Source organism: Podarcis gaigeae (assembly GCF_964106915.1).
Source record: "Podarcis gaigeae genome assembly, chromosome: 14".
Lineage (NCBI taxonomy): Eukaryota > Metazoa > Chordata > Lepidosauria > Squamata > Lacertidae > Podarcis > Podarcis gaigeae.
In genome coordinates, this window is record NC_139690.1 from 35,448,022 (window position 1) to 35,465,807 (window position 17,786).

A 17,786-nucleotide genomic window follows, 5' to 3' on the forward strand; every position below is an offset into this window, starting at 1 on the left:
TTCCCTTTTGCCAAAACTCAGATCTTGCGGCGGGGGGGGGGGGGGCAGAAAGCACAAGACCTCCCAACTTTCATTGTGCAACCTGGATTTGCCATTATGTGATTGAATCCACCCAAAAGAGAAAGGGTATGGAAGGGCTCTGGTTCTCCTAACCACCTTTTTTCAGAAGGGATTACTTGAAGTAGAAACATGAGAGGAAGGGTGCTTAACCCTTTCCACCCATCTATTTACCACTGAGATTCTCCCCCCTCCCCCCACAATGTCCAGGAGAGAGCATCCCACAGATACCATCCAATCAAGTGCATTCTGCACAATGTTGGAATCGGGCCTTTCACGTGGCAGTACCTACCCTTTGGAACTCCCTCCCACTGTGTATCAGACAGGGTGCCTTCCCTATTGTCTTTTTGGTACCTGCTAAAGAGATTCTTCTTACAACAAGCCTTCCCAAATCTTTATCCCAGTTGGTATCTGTCATGGATTTTAATGGATTTTATACATGTGCTGTTGTTGGATTCAAACTGTTTTTATATTTATTTGTTTGTTTGTTTGTTTGTTTGTTTGTTTATTATTTAAGCTTGTTTATATATATATAGGTTTCTTAAAAAAATATTTTACATAGGTAGCTGTTTTATATGTAATATTTCATTGCACATTGCTTCAGGAAACCTCATGGGAAGCGATTAAATAACAACAACAACAACAACAACAACAACAACAACAACTCAGATGTACTTGTACACCTATTGATAAACTGGTGCAGTCCCAATGTTTTGGAATACAACTCCTATCATGTATGCATGACTGGGGGCTGATGGGAGCTGTAGTTCAAAACATCTGGAGGGCACTATGTTGGAGAAGACTGTTCTTGTATATGACTCAATGTCTAGCTCACAGGGTGGAGGTGATGACTGGCCCCAGGCCTGAGTCACCATTTTTGAGCTCGATCCTTCCTCCCTCTGAACCACTCTTTTCCACCTGGCTCTGGTCAGTGGGCTATTGGCAGCCTAGTAAAAAAACAAAGTTAGTCCCTGCAATCCTGAAATCCATTTACCTCTGTCATAGAGGAATCTGTAACACAATGTTGCAGTGTGAAGTATTTGGCCATGCCCTCTTCCAGGATATGCCATTCCATTCCCTCTCCTTCTATTATTTTCAGTCTGCCCACCACACCAACAGTATTCCAAGATAGCTCAGCATGCTCAGTCTTCATTGGACTGTTTTGTCTGTTTTCCTCTCACTTAGGATTTATTGCACTTCTGCAAACTATGGGGCTCCTCCAAGGCTCATGATATAGTTCATTTTTTACATGTCATTTTCAATATGTGAACTGAGATCATTATCATTATACATCTCCTGTCCTGTTTGTGTGGCTGGTTTGTGTTTGTAAAGTGAGTGCCCAAAGTCCCATCTCTTAATCTTCTTCCAAGCGTCTGTCCTGCAACATTTCCTCCCAGAACAAAGTCTGAGGATTCCAAATTCACCTTTTCCTCCCATGAGCAAAAATGGCTAGAGAATGGGTGAACTTAACAATTTCTGACCATTTCTCATTTTCCCAGCCCTCCGTTCTCCACAATTCAACATCCGTTTGCATTTTGTTCCAGTGCTCACAGTATCTCACCATTTTAGTGCAAACTTCTGCTGGTGTACACGTTTCTCCAAGCAATCTTCCCTAATATAATGCACTTTAGTATGTTATCTTCAGTAAGATACGTGAGTTTTAATGTATACCTTACTTAGCATATTCATTTTTGTACACATTACTTGTCTGGAGAGCCGCATTGCAAAATTCAGAGAAGTGCAGATTTCTGAGGACAATTGAGTTTTTCTTCATATATTGTACGATTGGTTCGTGTTTGTAAAGTGAGTGCAAAACCCTGCGTTGGAATCCTCTTTCATGATTCCATCTTGCTCTTGCAAGCTTTGCACACACACACACCCTCCCGGCTCATTCCCTTGCGTCAGCCTCTGTGTGTGCCTGTTCCTTTCTCTCCACTGCATCTGAAAACGGCACCACCTGTTGCGGCTGTCCGCACCGTGTTACATTCAGATGCTCAGCTCAGTTTCCCCTGTTAATAAAAACAGGCTTGGGAATGAGGGTATATCTGTGGGAAAGTTGCAGCGTGTGGGAAGACAGTGGGGAGCCCTGGGGAGAGGAGAGAAGGGGGTGGGGGTGGGAGGGAAGGAGGGAAGTTGTGTGTGTGTGTGTGTGAGAGAGAGAGAGAGAGAGAGAGAGAGAGAGAGCACGCATGAAGGGGGTGGAAGCTGGGCTTTGCTAGCTGCTCTTCCCCTTCATTTAGGAGACAATGTGCCCACCCACAATTGGGCCAAACATAAGAGAAGGCACAACAATGAGTCAATTAGGGGAAAGGGGCAATTTTTTTTTCAAAAGGGGGAGGGGTAGAGATTCTGCCACATCATAACTGTCTCTTTTCTTCCTTGCAACCAGCCCCTTCTTGGGCTCCCTCTCCCACCAACTGCAGAGATCCCCTCCCCTACCCACCCCCACCATAGCTGTCAACTTTTCCCTTTTCTTGCGAGGAATTCTGTTCGGAATAAGGGAATTTCCCTTAAAAAAGGGGGGAATTTGACAGCTATGCACCCCACCCCCAGCACTCTCCCTTTTTGCTAGAGTGGGAGTCACAGATTCATTTACAATTCACAGATTCATAGGCAACGAAAGGGTCTTCATCAGGGCAAGCTCATCGCCTCTGACCCCTTACCGAAAACCCAAATCAGGCACATCTCTCTCTTGGGCTTTGCCCATCATTTCTGAAGGTGGTGTGGCATCGTTGCCCATGATGTACATATTGCATAAAGATGCTACAGCAAGAGATGGAGAATCCTAGGCCCACCCCACGACTCTTTGTCTGGCCTCAAGGACTCTTCTCCAGGCTACAACTGCTCAGAGCCTGCTTTTGCCTGGCATGAATGCCTCCTTCAACCCTTATACACTCATACCTCGGTTTACAGACGCTTCAGATTGCGTTTTTTCGGGTTACGGACCGCCAAAACCCGGAAGTACCGGAATGGGTTATTTCTGGGTTTCGGCAGCCGCGCATGCACAAAAGCGCTAAATCTCGCTTTGCGCATGCACAGAAGCGCCGAATTGCAACCGTGCATGCGCAGACACACCACTGAGGGCTCCGAACACTGTGGGTTGCAAACGTGCATCTTGCACAGATCACATTCGCGACCCGAGCGTCCACTGTAATGCTTATTGCTTGCCTGGAGGGAAGATAGAGAGGCGTGTGTTTGTGAACATGTCTAGAAACCAGCCTCCTTTAGAAAGGTGAGATACATTAGCTGCTCCACCCACTTTTATCTCTGGCCCTGCCCCTCACTGGCATGTGGCCCTAGAAGGCTGTCCAGAAGGGAATGTGGCCCTCAGGCTGAAAACACTTATCCACCCATGCACTAGAGGCAGTTCCCCCCCAACCTTATTAACGTCAGCGGGTAATCTGTTGGGGGAGCACATGCTGACTGTGGGTGGAGAAAATGTAAACAATGGGTGAAATGGGTGCCCCCCCCGCAGTCTCTCTTTCTGGCACCCACTTTTTCTCACTCTCTTCCTCCCTGATCAGTGAGCTTCTAGAAGAAAGGAACTGAATGGTCTTGCCCAAGTCTGAACTGATCACTCTCAGAGGGCTTTTGAAATTAAGCCAATGGGCGCATAAAATTAGGCTGAGCGTCACTGGCTGCCGCTCCTGTGTTGCATGAACCTTCAACACCATCTATACAGTGTGTTGTGTTGAGCCACAAGGAATTAACTGTGTCTTGTGTACTTAAGGACAACACAATTGCTCCTCCTCACTCCCCTAACTTGAGACAAATCCTATTTCAGATCCAGATTAAGGTTCACAAACTAGATTTGGTGTCAATTGTGTGAATGCAATTAACCACACATTTTCTCTTCCCCTCCCTGCCCGCCATTATGTAAATAGCAGCAGTGGGTGGCAAAGGGAAGTTTAACTCTTCCTCGGCTGACTCCAAATCTGACAAAAGTCACCTCTCTGAGACTGCTATATTTTCATTTCATGCGGAAACCTCACCCTGGTGCTAATTAATGCTGTGTCTGATGGGACTCTTACCCAGGCAGACAGCAGGATTTCTCTCAGATTCAGAGACAGGGTAAGGAGGCCGGGTTGTCCTCAAGAAGGCAGGTCACTACTGTTAATCCACTTTGCCAGAATGTAACACAGTTTACCTTCATTTAGGAGGCAGGCCGTAGCTCAGCGGTAAAATCTCCACTCTAAATACAGAAAGTCCTAGGTTCAATCCACAGCATCTCCAGGTAGGGCTGGGAATGTTACATGTCCGAAGCCCTGGACAGCTGCTGCCAGTCAGGGTAGACAATACTGAACTGGGTGGACTAATGGTCTGACTCTATAGAAGGCAGCTTCCTATGTCCTGCCCTGTCCGCTCAATCAGATGGAGAAGCAAGGGCTTAGGACAACAACAATAGCTCACAGTTATTTGTTAAAAGGATCAGGAGGCAGATCTGTGGAAAAATTTGCTGTACAGTGGTACCTCGGGTTACATACTTAATTCATTCCGGAGGTACATTCTTAACCTGAAACTGTTCTTAACCTGAAGCACCACTTTAGCTAATGGGGACTCCCGCTGCCGCCGCGCCACCAGAACACGATTTCTGTTCTCATCCTGAAGCAAAATTCTTAACCTGAGGTACTATTTCTGGGTTAGCGGAGTCTGTAACCTGAAGCGTATGTAACCCGAGGTACCACTGTATAAGGTAGACATAGGAACATGGGAGCTGCCATTTATATGGTCAGTCCATGGGCCTCTCTTGCTCAGTATTTTTGACACTGACTGGTCAGCCACTCTAAATACTTCAGACTGGGATCTCTTTTAACCCAACTGGGAGATCTGGGGAACTGAACCTGGGACCTTCTGCATGCAAAGCAGATGCTCCACCACTGAGCTACAGTCCTTTTGGCATCCTGTTGGTCTATCTAGCTTAGTGTTGTTGACAATGACTGGCAGCAGCTGTCCAGGATTTCAGACAGCGTTCTCTCCCAATCCTACCTGGAGATAAAAACTAAAAATGAATGATTCCCCCCTCCCTCTGTGTGTGTGTGTGTGTGTGTATAGGAGGGAAGTTACATCAGCATTGGTCCAAAGCATCCTTGGCAAGGAGCAAGGTCTGTGGTCTCGTGAGCCAGAATCACCACCAGCCTGCAAAGTGCTTTCCTCCGGGCAGAGAAAGTGACATTATTTTTCCAAGGCTTTCGTCCCCATTTTCGGAATCTGTTTTGAATAAAAGAGCAAAGCTAGTCAGCCAGTCTAGAGTTTTACAATGGAAAGCTCTGGTGGAGGGGGCGGGTTTTTTCTTCTTCTTCTCCCTCTCCCTACATGCTTTAAAGTCAAGCCAATTTCCTTTGGAGGCATTGGGTGAGAGGGGGAAGGGAGAGGGTTGTGAGGTTTTGAGGGGGGGGGAGAGAAGGCAACTTTCAAATAAAAATAATTAAAAAAGCAGAGGAGCAGCAGCAGCAGCAGCAGCTGAGGAATGTTAATGCCGTGCAGCTTTCAGTTCCACAGCCCCATTCCCATTCACCACGCCAGCAGTTTCCCAGCGGATTTGTTTGTAAGCCCTGCATTCCTCAGCAGACCAAAGACATGAAGCCCTCCACAGCAAGGATTGGATCAGTGCTCTGTGCATGTGTGTGTGTGTGTGTGTGTGTGTGTGTGTGTGTGTGTGCGTGGGAGGAACCCACACACATCCTCAGCAACAGGCTCTGTCCCCACTTTTTCTTCTGTTTTACAGATGCTTTATATAGTTTGGTTGCGTCATTTTATAGTGGGGGAGGGTGTTAAGTGAGATGTTGTTTTTGTTCAATGAGATTGATTGTGAAAACTACCTTGAGAGCATGAGCTGAAAAATAGTTTAGACGTGCATTTGTTTGTTTGCTTGTTTCCCACCCTTCACCCTAATGCCCCAGACTGAGTTGCGGCATTAATAGAACAACAACGAACAACTTGCAACCATAAAAATAAGGCAGGTCCTAAAAACACACACTGCATCATCATACATACATCATCGTCTTTGCCATTTTTTAAAATTGTACATATTTATTAATTTCTGTAAAGAGACGAATGAACAACATAAAGCAATAAGCAAAGCTGGTCCGTCAACAGAATGCAAGATCAAGATCATACGAAATTATTATCAAGGGAAAGAAAACAGCTTATGAAAACAATTTTTGGAAAGGAGAAGCAAGGGGTAATGTTGTTAACCAAGTTCAGTTATTCATAAATCACCGTGCATTTGAGGTGGAAAATTCCATGAAGCGATATCTTATTTCTCCAAATTTGTCTGCCCCTCCTCCGTGATGCTCTCATCTTACGTGTGCATCATCAGCATTAATTAATTAAATTTATATTTCCCCTTCCTTCCAGTGAAGACAATGTGTGAAAAGGCAGATTGGGAACACATTGCCACAAATTGGACTGCTAATAGGAAATATTTATTTCAGTTTCTCATTTTTCCACTCTTCAGTTCAGTTTTCCACATTTTCACATCAGTTTGATTTTTTAAAATAAAATCATGACAATTTATCACCATTTTAATGTGAATTTCACCTAATATACTCATTTTTGTGTGCCTAATGCTCATATTTTTCAAAGCAGTTTCCCCTAATGATTTTTTAATCTTACTTTCAATCATCATCATCTTTGTACACATTACTTGGCTGGAGAGCTGCATTGCAAAATTCAAAGAAGTGCAACTGTGTTTTCTTTAAAATATGGATGTGGTTCAATTGGCCTGATGTCGCAGCCAGGCTTGCCACAGTGAGAACAGGATGCTAAACCAGATGGGCCAATGGCCAGATCCAGCAGGGCTCTTCTTATATTCCTAAGACTCATTTGCAAGCCACTTACCATGATGGCTATGCTCTCCCTCCACTGTTGGGGGCAAGGCACCTCAGAGACTGCTGTTGAGCTCAAACTTCCCACTGGGTTGTCTAGTTGGTCCTGTGAGAAAAGGTTGCTAGATTAGAGGGGCATTTGGCATTATGCAGCAGCCAGGCTCGTCTTGTGTATCAAGGTGAAGTTTTGCTCCCGCACTCCAGAAAACCGAGAGGTGTGCATTTGCAACTAACTTTTACAAGTACAGTGGTACCTCGGGTTACAGACACTTCAGGTTACAGACGCTTCAGGTTACAGACTCCGCTAACCCAGAAATAGTACCTCGGGTTAAGAACTTTGCTTCAGGATGAGAACAGAAATCGTGCTCTGGCGGCGCGGCGGCAGGAGGCCCTTTAGCTAAAGTAGCGCTTCAGGTTAAGAACAATTTCAGGTTAAGAATGGACCTCCAGAATGAATTAAGTACTTAACCCGAGGTACCACTGCAGACGAAAGGAGCTACGTATATGCTCCAACAACCAGAAACCAATGAAGACAGGAATGGTCTGTATAGAAGTGACACACTACAGTGTGCTATTGGCCTTTATCCCTGTCTGTGACCACCTCCACCCGGCTTTCCCGGACCCCAATGTTTATTTGGGCAGGAGAGGTCTAGGGAGCTGTTGGTTTAAGGAGGCGGAGGAGGGCTGGTTTCACACTGGGGCGATCTGTTTAATGGGCTGTCAGATGATGGATGTTTCCCTCCCTCTGAAGTTATCTGTCCAGCAGGATCACATTTCCCTCCTGAGCCGGACGTACGACGCCAAAAGCCACGAGTCGGGTGGAGGCCGTTATTTATACAAACTTTCCTTCCCCCCGGTTTTTCACCCCTCTCAGAGACTTGTGTCTAATCTTCCCTCTTGCCCCCCCTTCTTTCTGCGAGACATGTTCTAAAACACAGCAGTATTAAAGTCCAGCATTGCCTGGGCTTCAAGGGTAATGAAGTGACTGCCAGGAGAGAAGACCAACCAGTATGGGCAGCATACTGGGTGACTACCTCTCTTGGTGGGGATGCGAGCAAAAGTGTGCTGCACAAGGGTAAGGCTGTGTATTGGGGTGTTATTAGAACTGCAGAGTCATAGAACTGAGGCCATGTCCACACCATACATTTTAAGTGCTTTTTATACCACTTTAAGAGTCATGACTTCCCCTTAAAAATCCTGGAAACTCTGGTTTGTTAAGGGTGTAGAGAGTAGTTAAGGGACACATGAGTCTTTATATATGTGACAGGCTAAGAGAGTGATGTCTTTCACTTGAGGTTGACACAAATACAAAATCCACCTCTGCACAGGACCTTGCTATAGTGGCAATCCAAGACTGCAGCTCAATAAAGGCATTTCTTAGGGAAACTGGTGAGAGTTTGGTCAGATAACCATCTCTATAATGCTCCATTATTAGGAGTGCATAACAAGGGGATGTTTTGGTGTTTCTAATTACAGTGGTACCTCGGGTTACATACACTTCAGGTTACGTACGCTTCAGGTTACAGACTCCGCTAACCCAGAAATAGTGCTTCAGGTTAAGAACTTTGCTTCAGGATGAGAACAGAAATTGTGCTCCGGCAGTGTGGCGGCAGCGGGAGGCTCCATTAGCTAAAGTTGTGCTTCAGGTTAAGAACAGTTTCAGGTTAAGAACAGACCTCTGGAACGAATTAAGTACTTAACCCGAGGTACCACTGTAGTTGGAAGTCCCTTTTGCATTCTATCCAGAAGAGCCAATCCCTTAGATGACACTTATTCAAGGTCAATGCAGAGCTCAGGTCTAGGAAATAATAATAGTCTAGGTTTTTCAACCTTTTTTGGGCAAAGGCACACTTGTTTCATGAAAAAAATCACGAGGCACACCACCATTAGAAAATGTTTTTAAAAAAATAACTCTGTGCTTATATTGACTATATATAAAGTATTTTATAATTACTTTATTATGAAATAGTAAGTAAACAGAAATATGAAAAATTATAAAATACTTTATTTTTAAATCTTTTGAATTTTTCAATTTTTCCCACGGCACACCAGGTGCCACGAAACAGTGGTTGAAAAACACTGGTCTAAAACATCTTGACAAGCTTCTTTCCAGAGTTGGTTATTACCCAATTCCATATAGCACAGTGCAAGAAAATGCTCCACCAGCATAGTAGCAATTCTTTTAATATACTGTTACAGTTCTGGGGTAATAGAGTTGGAGGGCAAGGGCACCCATAACTGCTAGAGTTAGGGAATGGTAGGAGTTAATACATGGTATAATTTAGATAATATATGGAAAATTGAAGGGAAGATGCCAGACGTTTACAGTATGTACTGAACACATCCAAGAGATTTTTGAGGTCAAATCAGGAAAGAGAGATGAACACTAAATCATCTGCATACATCAAGATTGAGATGTTTTCAGACTCTGGACTCATTCGTCTTATGTCCCACTCCATCCCTTTAAATCAAGAGTGAGGAACCTGTGGCCCTCCATATGTTGTTGCTCTCATTATTCCCCACCATTGCTACTTATTTATTTTTATGTTGATATCCCACCTTATGTCATGCATGACCCAACTTTTATCCTCACAATGACCCCATGAAGTAGGTTAGTCTGTGAGCTGGTGACTGGCAGTGAGTTTCATGACTGAGAGAACATTTGAACCCCGGTCCCCGCCCCAACCACAAAGCTCCTAGAGGGGACCACTCCTTCTCAGCCTGAGGGGTGTTGCAGCAGTCCAGCAATATCTTGAGGGCCCCAGGATCCCCATATGCACTTTAAATGGTAACCTGTGAAACTTCACTTACTTCAAAAGGGGTTGAGCTAGCCTTGTGCAGGGTGGGGTGGTTGTGTTCCCTTCTGCTCATGCTGCTGAGTTCCTAGCTTTCTGCCATAAACGTCCTGCCATAATGGCACTATTATACACACATATTAAAGGTGCGATAGAACCCTGCCTTGTGTTACATCTGCTGGTATCTTTAACAATTCAACGCAGGTCACACCATCAATTTATAGCTCTCCATTCAGCCATGGCTGCCCCTCCCCGCAAGAATTCTAGGAGCTAATGTTTGTTAAGGGTACTGAGGGATGCAGGTGGCACTGTGGTCTAAACCAGTGAGCCTCTTGGGCTTGCCAATCAGAAGGTTGGTGGTTCGAATCCCCGTGACGGGGTGAGCTCCTGTTGCTCCAGTTCCTGCCAACCTAGCAGTTCAAAAGCATGCCAGTGCAAATAAATAGGTAGGTCGGAAGGTAAACGGAATTTCCGTGCGCTCTGGTTTCTGTCACGGTGTCCCGTTGTGCCAGAAGCAGTTTAGTCATGCTGGCCACATGATCCAGAAAGCGATCTGTGGACCAGCACCGGCTCCCTTGGCCTGAAAGCGAGATGAGCACCACAACCCCATAGTCGCCTTTGACTGGACTTCACTGTCCAGGGCTCCTTTACCTTTATCGGTACTAAGAGTTGATAAGGGAACCTTGTTCTCCGCAAAGAGCTACAATTCCCACAGTTCCCTGTGAAGAGGGCTTGACTCTGGAAACTTTAGCATTGTGGGGGGGGGGGGGCTAGGGACCTCCTAACAGCTCTCAGCACCCTTAACAAACTACAGAATTCTTGGGGGGGGGGAGAGCCATGACCGTTGAAAGGGGCCTCATAGTGTTTAAATGGATGGCGCGAAGGTTACAGCAGCGGAGGGAGATCCCTGCCCCTTTCTCCTTAGCGGAACTTAATGCGTCTCGAGTGCCTGTTTCCACACGGAGCATCCTAAAGAACGGACTGACGGAGACTTGGGCGGACCAGGCTTCCGGGATAGGTAAAGTGGGCGCCTTCGTCCTATGCTCATACGGGGCGGGGGATGAGAGGAGGTGGTCTTCTGCCCCAAACGCCGGCTTGTTGGTGCCTAGAAAGAAACAAAAGAGCGAGATCGCAGCTGGAGAGCAATGCTTTCCTGTCCCTCCCGTAGAAACTTGCCCTGCCTCTTGATCCCAGTTGACTTATTTATTTAGCGAAATTTATTTAAAGCTGCTCCGTGGGGAGGGAGGGAGGTGCATTCTGTCCATTCTCAGAGGCACTGCTCTCGTTCTTCCTGCCTTTTCTTCTTACGCATCCCGCCCCGCGTTCAAGGATCTCAGTGCAGCGAACATTGCTTTTGCCCCCTGGCCACTTCATCCTCGGATTGGGTTAAATTGAGAAAGAGGTTGAGCGGCTCAAGGTCACCCGGCGGGCTGGCGAGGAAGATGCAAGCCTGGGTATCCCTGGTCCTAGTCTGGAACTCTATAACCACTGTGCTACACTACCGCCGCCAGCCGGTCCGCCCCCCCCCCCCCCCGCGGTTCTGTAGCGTATGGTAACAAATGAAAGTTGATTGATTGATTGATTGAATTGTAATGAAGAAGTGGGTGGAGGAGATAAGATTTTTAAATAGCAGCACTTTGCAGCTGGAGCTTTAAGGTTGATGCAAAGGTTGACATTCTAATGTTAAAATTGCTAAATTTGGTAATGCTGAGTGTTATGTACTGAGTTGAATACAGAAACAGAAACGGGGTCAATGCCCTCTTCTCCCAAATAATGTTTTCAAGACTTCAGAATTCCCCAACAGATCATCTGCCTTTTGCCTCACACTGCCTTTCTGATTGATTTAAAAAGGCATTCAGTAGTAACGTGGACTGGAAAGATCTGCATTGTTATGTTTTTCGGTGGGGAAAACATCCATTTTTAGAAATGCTATTGTTTTGTAAATTAACTCATAACCTACAGTGCAGACCTTTGCATTCCTGCTTGGCAGTAAGCCTCACTGAGTTCAATGGGACTTCCTCCCAGGAAAGTATATATAATCTAGTGAGTGATTATAGATCAGATTCAGCAAATGAAATGGATACATTACTAATTAACCATGCAATCTATACATATCTATTCAGAAGGAAGTTCTACAGAGTTCAATAGAACTTGCTGCCAGGTAAATGTGTATAAAATTGCAACTTTAATCTAAAATCAACACGATCAATTTGACTCATCCTAGAAAGCATTAATATTTCAGGCATGCTAACACTAATAATTTTTTGTTGTTGTTTTCACCGCTTTTCTTAAAGTTTTAGTAATATCAGGGAAGAGTGTGCTACTGAACTTACCACATTTTGCAATACTGTATTATACAAGTTTTTCAATAAAATAAATTTCCACATAAGGCTTTGAATTTGTTTGAATTTCACATTTAAACAACACCATGCACTTTATTTGAATCTCACAAAACCAAAAAATTTCCTAGTTCCAACTTTTCCTGAAAGCACACATCACTGGTATTTGTTATTCTGTTTCCCCTGGCCTTTTGGCATGGTGCCCCATAGAATATGCTATAATACTGCACTAGTATATGCTTCTAGTATACATATGAAACACACTCTATGGTTTGTTGTAGTTTTGCCTCTGGGCTAGTGAGCCGAGTGAGCTATGAGTAAAGATCAGAATGGAAGATATTGGAGGCAGAACCTTCCTTGGTGTTGATGAACCCACAATGGTAGAACTTTGCCAAACTTCCTCCTGCATTTAAATGGGCTCTAAAGACCATTTTTATCATTCAAGGCTTTTAATTTTTATTATTCAAGGCAGTGACATTCTACTGGCTTATATGTTATGCTGATGTGTGTGTTTACATGTTTTCTTCTGAATTGTGATTTTTTAAAAAGAAATTAATTATGTAAGCTACCATGGGTTGTGTGTTTTTTAAAAAAAGATTGATGTAAATGAGAAAAAGGAGTGGAGCAACACCCCCATGAGGTTACAGTATTGTGGGTTTTTTAGCAAGAAATGGCAAGTAAGAGGAGACATGAGAGAGGTGTGTCAAATTATGCACAGTGTGGAGAAATGATATGGAGAAATGTTTCTCCCCCTCATAATACTAGAATTTAAGGGCATCCAACAAAGCTTCTTTGCACCACATGGTTAAAGTGTAGGGTTTGTTGCCACCAGAAGTAGTGAGAACCACTAATTTGGATTGCTTTGAAAGGTGATTAGATAAATTCATGGAAGATAGGGCTATCAATGGCTTCTGGCCATGAGGGCTACCTTCTCTCTCCATATGCCTGGATTATGTCTCTGAATCACAAGTGGAGGGAGGGCTGTTGCACTCAGTTCCTGTGTCCTGGCTTCCCAGACACATCTGGTTAGCTATTGTGAGAACAGGATGCTGGAGTAGATGGCCTTTGGCCTGATACAGGTGGTTCTTATGTTTCCCCCTTGCAGACATGGATCCTGAGGATGCTGAAGAATTGGCAGCTGAGTTGCACGGAAAGCCTGTGGATGTCTGGGACCTCTTGCAAATTGCAGGAGGCACTGGCTTGACCGCCTATGTTGTGTGGGCAGGAATTCTCATGCCAGGATTCCGCAAAGTGCCTTTAAAATTACAGGTACATAGCAGGTGATTTGCTGTGACATTTGAGGGGAAAGCAGCACAGTTAACTGGCACATGATTGTTGTGTTGGGAGGGAACTTCTGCAGGCAGGACTCTCCCTTATGAGACAAAGAAGGGTCTTTGGAAATTTTAAAAAAGCACAAACACACTGAAGATGACTCATGGATTTGATTCTGATGGCCAGATATTTGAAATAATAATAATAACAATTATTATTATTATTATTATTATTATTATTATTATTATTATTATTTATACCCCGCCCATCTGGCTGAGTTTCCCCAGCCACTCTGGGCGGCTCCCAATCAAATGTTAAAAACAGTACAGCATTAAATATTAAAAACTTCCCTGAACAGGACTGCCTTCAGATGTCTTTTAAAGATAGGATAGCTGCTTATTTCCTTGACATCTGAAGGGAGGGCGTTCCACAGGGTGGGCACCACTACCGAGAAGGCCCTCTGTCTGGTTCCCTGTAACCTCACTTCTCGCAATGAGGGAACTGCAAGAAGGCCCTCTGTGCTGGATCACAGTGTCCGGGTGAACGATGGGGGTGGAGACGCTCCTTCAGAAATGCTTAATTACAATCTGTATCAGGGTGCCTTCCAGATGCTATACCCTGATGTGATGCTCTTCAGTTGCCATCAGCCCCAACCACCATGGCTGATGGGAGCTGTAGTCCACCAACATCTGAAGAGTATCATGTTGGCTTCCTTATTTTAAGGCAGCAATGGGGAACCTGTGGCCTTCCAGATGATGTTGGACTCCCAACAACCACTGCCAGTATTAGCAGTGGTCACAGATGAGAATTGTAATCCAACGACCCCTGAAGGGCCGAAAGTTCCCCAACCCTTTGTTGACATCCAGAGAAATGTCAAAATATTCCCTCCCCCAAATAATTGGGTGTCCTTTTGCCTATCTATTTGAGTAGGCAGATAATAGATTTGGCTCAACACAAGATAGTCACGTCAAGTCAGCTGCTCCCTCTTCCAAGGTCTGGTTCACCCATGAGCCCCCCATGGCGCTAGCAAGGCTGTGCTGCCATCAGTCCCGGCATCATATAACGCTGATGAGAGTTGTAGTCTAACACATCCAGAAAACACCAGGTTCACAAAGACCAGGGCATTTTTTCAGTCGGAATTAATCGGAACTCAGTTCTGACACCTCTCAGGTGGGCACCATTGTCATTATAAGAGAACAAAGGCGGTGTTTATTGTGAGTTCCAGCACCACTTTTTCTAGAAAAATAGCACTGACAAAGACTGTTTTAGAGTCTTCAGGATTCCATGTATATTCCCTACGCCGGAACTCTGTGGCCCTTTCCAACTCAGAGCTTGCCTCTCTCTCTCCTCATCCAGGTGCCGTATGTCCCAGCAAATGCCAATCAAGTGGAGAATGTGATGTCGCTGCTGAAAGGACGCTCTGGGAAGATGGTGGATTTAGGGTCAGGCGATGGCAGAATTGTAAGAGCAGCGAGCTTGTTTCTTGATGGTGGCATGTTCCATGAAGCTGGGTGGCCCACTTGAAAGAACTACAATATATAAGAATTTGGATCGAAAGGGAAGAGTAGAACAGGGCTAGGGAACCTTTAGCCCTCCAGCTATTAGTGATTTAAGTAAACTTCACAGATGGTGTTAGCTTCTGAAGAAATGCTTGATCAAGGCTAGAGTCCCAAAAATAATAATTTTAGAATCTTATTTGCAAATGCATCACTAGATGCATCTGGGCTAGATCAGGTGTGGAGAACCGTTGACCCTCCAGATATTACTGAACTACACCCCCCACCAGCCTTAGCAAGCATGACCAATGGCAAGGGATGCTGGGAGTTGTAGTCTGAAGGTTCCCTACACTTGGGTCCAATGGATAAATAACCTGACCTGGGGCAAGGCAGCTCTCCTGTATTTCTAAGGATCACAAATGCAGTCAATAAAATAAGTGCCTTGGCTTTGCTTCCAGGTGCTAGAGGCTTACAAGCAAGGTTTCAGACCCGCTGTTGGCTATGAGCTCAATCCATGGCTGTTACGACTTTCAAGCTATCGTGCCTGGAAGGCCGGCTGCTATGGAAAAGTTTCTTACTGTCGGGACGATCTTTGGAAGGTGAGGCAAGAGGCTCCATGAAATTGCGCAGATAAGCTGGGGGTAGTGAGAGGACACGCGGCACATTGGCTGCCTGTGTTTGTCAGCCTCTTCATGAGCCAGGCTGCAAAGTCCGGCTGGCAGGTAGTTTTTAGGCCAGGATAGGGATATTTTTAATTGTAGGTATTAGGCTGGGTGCTAGGGATTGAAGCTGGGCTTCAGACATTGGATCAAGTTAACCAATAGTCTTGGTACTCTCTCTTAAAGGTGGATCTGTCAGACTGTAAGAATGTCACTGTGTTCTTGGCACCTAGCGTGGTAAGCATATTTATTTACTATTACTATTAATAGTAATTACTATTACTATTAATGGGACGCAGGTGGCGCTGTGGGTTAAAGCCTCAGAGCCTAGGACTTGCCGATCGAAAGGTCGGCGGTTCGAATCCCTGCGGCGGGGTGCGCTCCCACTGCTCGGTCCCAGCGCCTGCCAACCTAGCAGTTCGAAAGCACCTCCGGGTGCAAGTAGATAAATAGGGACCGCTTACTGGCAGGAAGGTAAACGGCATTTCCATGTGCAGCTCTGGCTCGCCAGAGCAGCGATGTCATGCTGGCCACGTGACCCGGAAGTGTCTCCGGACAGCGCTGGCCCCTGGCCTCTTAAGTGAGATGGGCGCACAACCCCAGAGTCTGTCAAGACTGGCCCGTACGGGCAGGGGTACCTTTACCTTTACCTTACTATTAATATATAAAGCCCATAGCAGCTTGGGACCAGATTACTTGCAGAATCATCTTACACCGTATATGCCAACTCAGCATTGACCTGCAGAGCTGGCACTGTTACAAGGAACTTTGGAACTCCCTGCATGTTGACATCAGGCAGGTGCCTTCACTGTACTCTTTTTGGCACCTGCATAAAACATTTTTGTTTAGGCAAGCTTATCCAGCAATGTGGAATGCTGACATGTGTTTTAATCTCTTTTTAAAGTTCTGTTGATTTTAATTCCCCTTAGAATGTTTTTAAACACCTGCTTAAAACTATATTTTCTTGATAATTGTATTTTTATTTTTTTAAAAAAACCAGTTAGAGGTTTCCATACAATTAAGTGCAGTGGTGTGTGTGTGTGTGTGTGTGTGTGTGTGTGTGTGAGAGAGAGAGAGAGAGAGAGAGAGAGAGAGAGAGAGAGAGAGAGAGAGAGAGAAAGAAATAACCCAGGCATTTTCCTTCCCTTTTCTCAGTTGCAACTTCTGGAAAGGAAGCTGCTTGTGGAACTTCCGGATGAGGCCCGTGTAGTGGCTGGACGATTCCCCCTCCCCAACTGGACACCCACCAGCATGGCTGGGGAAGGTTTGAACCGAGCCTGGGCCTACGATATCAAGACTGTACGGCAATCCGAGCAGGACAGACCAGAGGGAAGCCCGGTATAAGAACGTGTCCTCTAGGAAACAAGCAGGCACCTTTGCAAGACGGACAAGGGCTGTTTCCAGTGGCTCAGAGAGTGAAATCTGCTTCTTTCCAATTGCTGGCCTTGACAGCCCTTTATAAGCACTGGGGTGTGGGAGGGAGGGAAGCAGGCAGGAACAATGAGATGATTTGTCAAGGGAAGTCACATGGTTTCCGTAACTCCTCCCCCGAATCCTGCTAATTCTGGAAACTCATTAGAACCTTTGCCGCAGGATGGGACAGGTTTGTCTCTTCACTGTGGAGTAATGTGTATATTTATTTTTTTGTAATGAACTTTCACAGCACTTTTTTTTTTTTACTCATCTCAGTGTGTGGTCCAGTGGGCTGCTAAGATCTTATTGGGGTAGCAAACCCATGCCATGCCTCAGCTTGGAGCTTTGGTTGTGAAAAAAAGAGAACTGTGATCCTCGGGATGCTGAGGATTAATGTACCAGATAGTGATTTATTTTACTAACATGGTACAACTTCAGATTTCTACACATGGTGGTATGGTTTGCAAACTACTCTAAATCGTGGTTTGGCGTTACACGTAATTCCCATATAACCAGGGTGGGGACTTCAGCTGAGTTTAGTTTCACTTTCAAAGGCTGTCATTTGAACCATGGTTCGTGGTTTTATTCCAACCAAGGTTACTAAACAAACCAAATTTTCAAGTTCAGCCGTAAAGCTGGCTTATTTCATTAACCATTTCACTGGAACACAATATAAGCATCTGAATGTCAGAATGAAAGCTGGTGAGAGTAAGACAAAAGGGAGAGAGAATGCAATGGAAATACTGAAAGAAGAAGCAAATGCATTTGGAATGTAAGAGCTCACAAGATGTTGTGAATTGAGTGTCTCAGACTAGGGTTCAAATCCTTGCTCCACCATGGTTATTGGTGGACAACAGGCATGGTTTCTCATCCTAGCCTACCTCCCAGGGTTGTTATGAAGATAATTTGGGGGTAGCATATGGGTGGA

General features: G+C 45.1%; 2 protein-coding genes across 3 annotated transcripts in view; one reads left to right on the forward strand and one right to left on the reverse strand.

Annotated features, from left to right (window-relative positions):
- Nucleotides 1-17,786, reverse strand: part of XPO6 (exportin 6) — a 145,072-nt gene that overhangs the window by 17,301 nt on the left and 109,985 nt on the right. The gene's annotated exons all lie outside the window — the stretch shown is intronic.
- On the forward strand, nucleotides 10,609-17,256 carry LOC310831020 (adenine nucleotide translocase lysine N-methyltransferase-like). 2 transcript variants are annotated; one of them, XM_083711032.1, is made up of 6 exons: nucleotides 10,609-10,697; nucleotides 13,124-13,287; nucleotides 14,647-14,751; nucleotides 15,245-15,385; nucleotides 15,632-15,682; nucleotides 16,601-17,256. In XM_083711032.1, exons 2-6 carry the CDS (start codon nucleotides 13,126-13,128, stop codon nucleotides 16,787-16,789), a joined length of 648 nt encoding a protein of 215 aa, XP_083567158.1. In that variant the 5' UTR covers nucleotides 10,609-10,697; nucleotides 13,124-13,125; the 3' UTR covers nucleotides 16,790-17,256. The 2 variants fall into 2 exon arrangements, with proteins under 2 accessions (XP_083567158.1, XP_083567159.1); XM_083711033.1 differs by lacking the exon at nucleotides 10,609-10,697 and adding an exon at nucleotides 11,438-11,840.

Excerpts from the sequence above, each read along its gene's own strand:
- LOC310831020 (XM_083711032.1), top strand. The coding sequence starts at position 13,126 with ATGGATCCTGAGGATGCTGAAGAATTGGCAGCTGAGTTGCACGGAAAG. Across the intron at positions 13,288-14,646 it reads AAGTGCCTTTAAAATTACAG|GTGCCGTATGTCCCAGCAAA; the intron begins GTACATAGCAGG and ends CTCCTCATCCAG. Across the intron at positions 15,386-15,631 it reads GTCGGGACGATCTTTGGAAG|GTGGATCTGTCAGACTGTAA; the intron begins GTGAGGCAAGAG and ends TCTCTCTTAAAG.